General features: G+C 36.2%; 1 protein-coding gene across 1 annotated transcript; it reads left to right on the top strand.

Annotated features, from left to right (window-relative positions):
- Nucleotides 1-243: 243 nt before the first annotated feature.
- LOC143585247 (1-aminocyclopropane-1-carboxylate synthase 7-like) lies at nucleotides 244-1873 on the top strand. Its single transcript, XM_077067072.1, has 4 exons — nucleotides 244-420; nucleotides 509-637; nucleotides 756-916; nucleotides 1010-1873. The coding sequence occupies exons 1-4, from the start codon at nucleotides 250-252 to the stop codon at nucleotides 1860-1862; spliced, it is 1314 nt and encodes a 437-aa protein (XP_076923187.1). The 5' UTR covers nucleotides 244-249; the 3' UTR covers nucleotides 1863-1873.
- The last annotated feature ends 319 nt before the right edge of the window (nucleotides 1874-2192 follow it).

Below are 2192 nucleotides of genomic sequence, written 5' to 3'. Positions count from 1 at the left end.
TTTCCAAGTTATTTATAAATGAAGTTATATTGGCATGTTGTAAGTGTGCCCCACAGTACCTTTTGATAGTTGCCTGCATACTTTGGGCTGAGACACTTCCTATATATAGGGTGACTTTGACAAAGTTATCATCAAACACTTTCTATTCACATTTATTCTTCTCTCTTAGCCTCTCGACCATTCTCCTCTTCTCTCTAAATTTCCCAAAACACCAACTTGAATTCAAGAATTCTCAAAAGATTTGTAAAGATGTCAATAGAGATTGTACAACATAGTGTTGGATTATCAAAGATAGCACTCTCAGAAACCCATGGGGAAGACTCTCCTTATTTTGCAGGATGGAAGGCTTATGATGAAAACCCTTATCATGAAACAAATAATCCTTCTGGGGTCATTCAGATGGGACTAGCAGAAAATCAAGTAAGCAATGACACTACTTTACAAGAATCCATTTCTTTTGTTTAATATCAATTGTTGTAGTGAGCTAACAATCTCTTTAATTCCATAGGTGTCTTTTGACTTGCTTGAAGAATACTTGGAAACAAATCTTGAATCAACCAACTGGGGCCAAAAAGTTTCTGGCTTTAGAGAGAATGCTTTGTTTCAAGATTATCATGGGCTTCTATCTTTTAGAAAGGTACCACCTTTTTTGATAATTATATATACAAACCCAAATTAATACTCTTGTAGTCTTATGTTATAAAGACTGATCAAGAAACAAAAAGTCTAACTTGTTAAATTCTTGATTATTTCAGGCGATGGCAAGTTTCATGGAAGAAGTGAGGGGAGGAAAAGCAAAATTCAACCCCGAACGCGTTGTCTTGACCGCTGGAGCAACCGCGGCTAACGAGCTTTTAACCTTTATCTTGGCTGATCCCGGTGATGCTTTGTTGGTCCCAACCCCTTACTATCCAGGGTGGGTAGCCTTTTATATTAAGATTATTTTGAGTTCAATATGAAATTTGATCAATTACAGTCTTTTCTAACTTTTTATTTTTAAATATTGCAGATTTGATAGAGATTTAAGGTGGAGAACTGGTGTGCAAATTGTTCCAATCCACTGTGAAAGCTCAAATAATTTTCAAATCACTCCAGAAGCCCTAGAAGCAGCTTATGATCATGCGACATCAAAGAATATAAAAGTGAGAGGAGTGCTCATTACAAACCCTTCAAACCCATTTGGTGCAACCATCCAACGAAAGGTTCTAGAACAGATCCTAGATTTCGCAACAAGAAAGAACATTCATCTAGTTTCCGATGAAATCTATTCGGGATCCGCATTCTACGCAGACGAATTCGTTAGCATTGCAGAAGTTCTTGAATCAAGAAACTATAAGGACGCGGAAAGATGTCATATTGTTTACAGTCTTTCAAAAGATCTTGGTCTCCCAGGGTTTCGAGTGGGAACCGTATATTCATATAATGATCAAGTTGTGACAACCGCAAGGAGAATGTCTAGTTTCACTTTAATTTCTTCCCAAACACAGTTTTTGTTGGCATCTATGTTGTCGGATAAAGAATTCACCCGGAAATACATACAAATAAACCGTGAACGATTAAAGAAACGATACGACATGATCATCAATGGGTTGAAAAAGGCCGGTATCGAGTGCTTAAAAGGGAATGCAGGGCTTTTTTGTTGGATGAACTTGAGCCCTTACTTGGATGAACCCACAGTCAACGGGGAGTTAGCGATTTGGAAGACGATTATGCATGAAGTAAGGCTAAACATATCACCTGGATCGTCTTGTCATTGTTCCGAGCCAGGGTGGTTTAGAGTTTGCTTTGCGAATATGAGTGAAGAAACCCTTGAAATTGCACTATCAAGAATTCATGCATTTATCAAAAGTAGGAAGCAATAAGCAAGTTTTGTGCATGCTATGATTCTTGACACAATATTTTTTCCTTTTTTTGTAATTATTTAAGGTGGCAAACTCTAATCAAGATTAGGGTTTTTGCACTTAAAAGAGTGTAAATCTTAGTGGGGATTTGTTATATGTTTTTGCTCTAGTTTTCTTTTGGATTTATTAAATCTCGAAGAATTTTGAGTTTATAGAATCCCTTTGTGTGAATTCAATTTTGTAGATTGAACTTGTTCTTGTAAGCTTACACTTATGTGGATCGAGTACTTTTTAAAAAAAAATTTCCAATGATAAAATGTTTGTTTGAAATCAATTCGAATATTTTTGAGT

The sequence above is a fragment of the Bidens hawaiensis genome, unplaced genomic scaffold, assembly GCF_021521415.1.
Source record: "Bidens hawaiensis isolate Kalapana, Puna unplaced genomic scaffold, B.hawaiensis_p1.1 tig00033650_1, whole genome shotgun sequence".
NCBI lineage: Eukaryota > Viridiplantae > Streptophyta > Magnoliopsida > Asterales > Asteraceae > Bidens > Bidens hawaiensis.
This window is presented reverse-complemented; position numbering and strand designations above follow the sequence as displayed.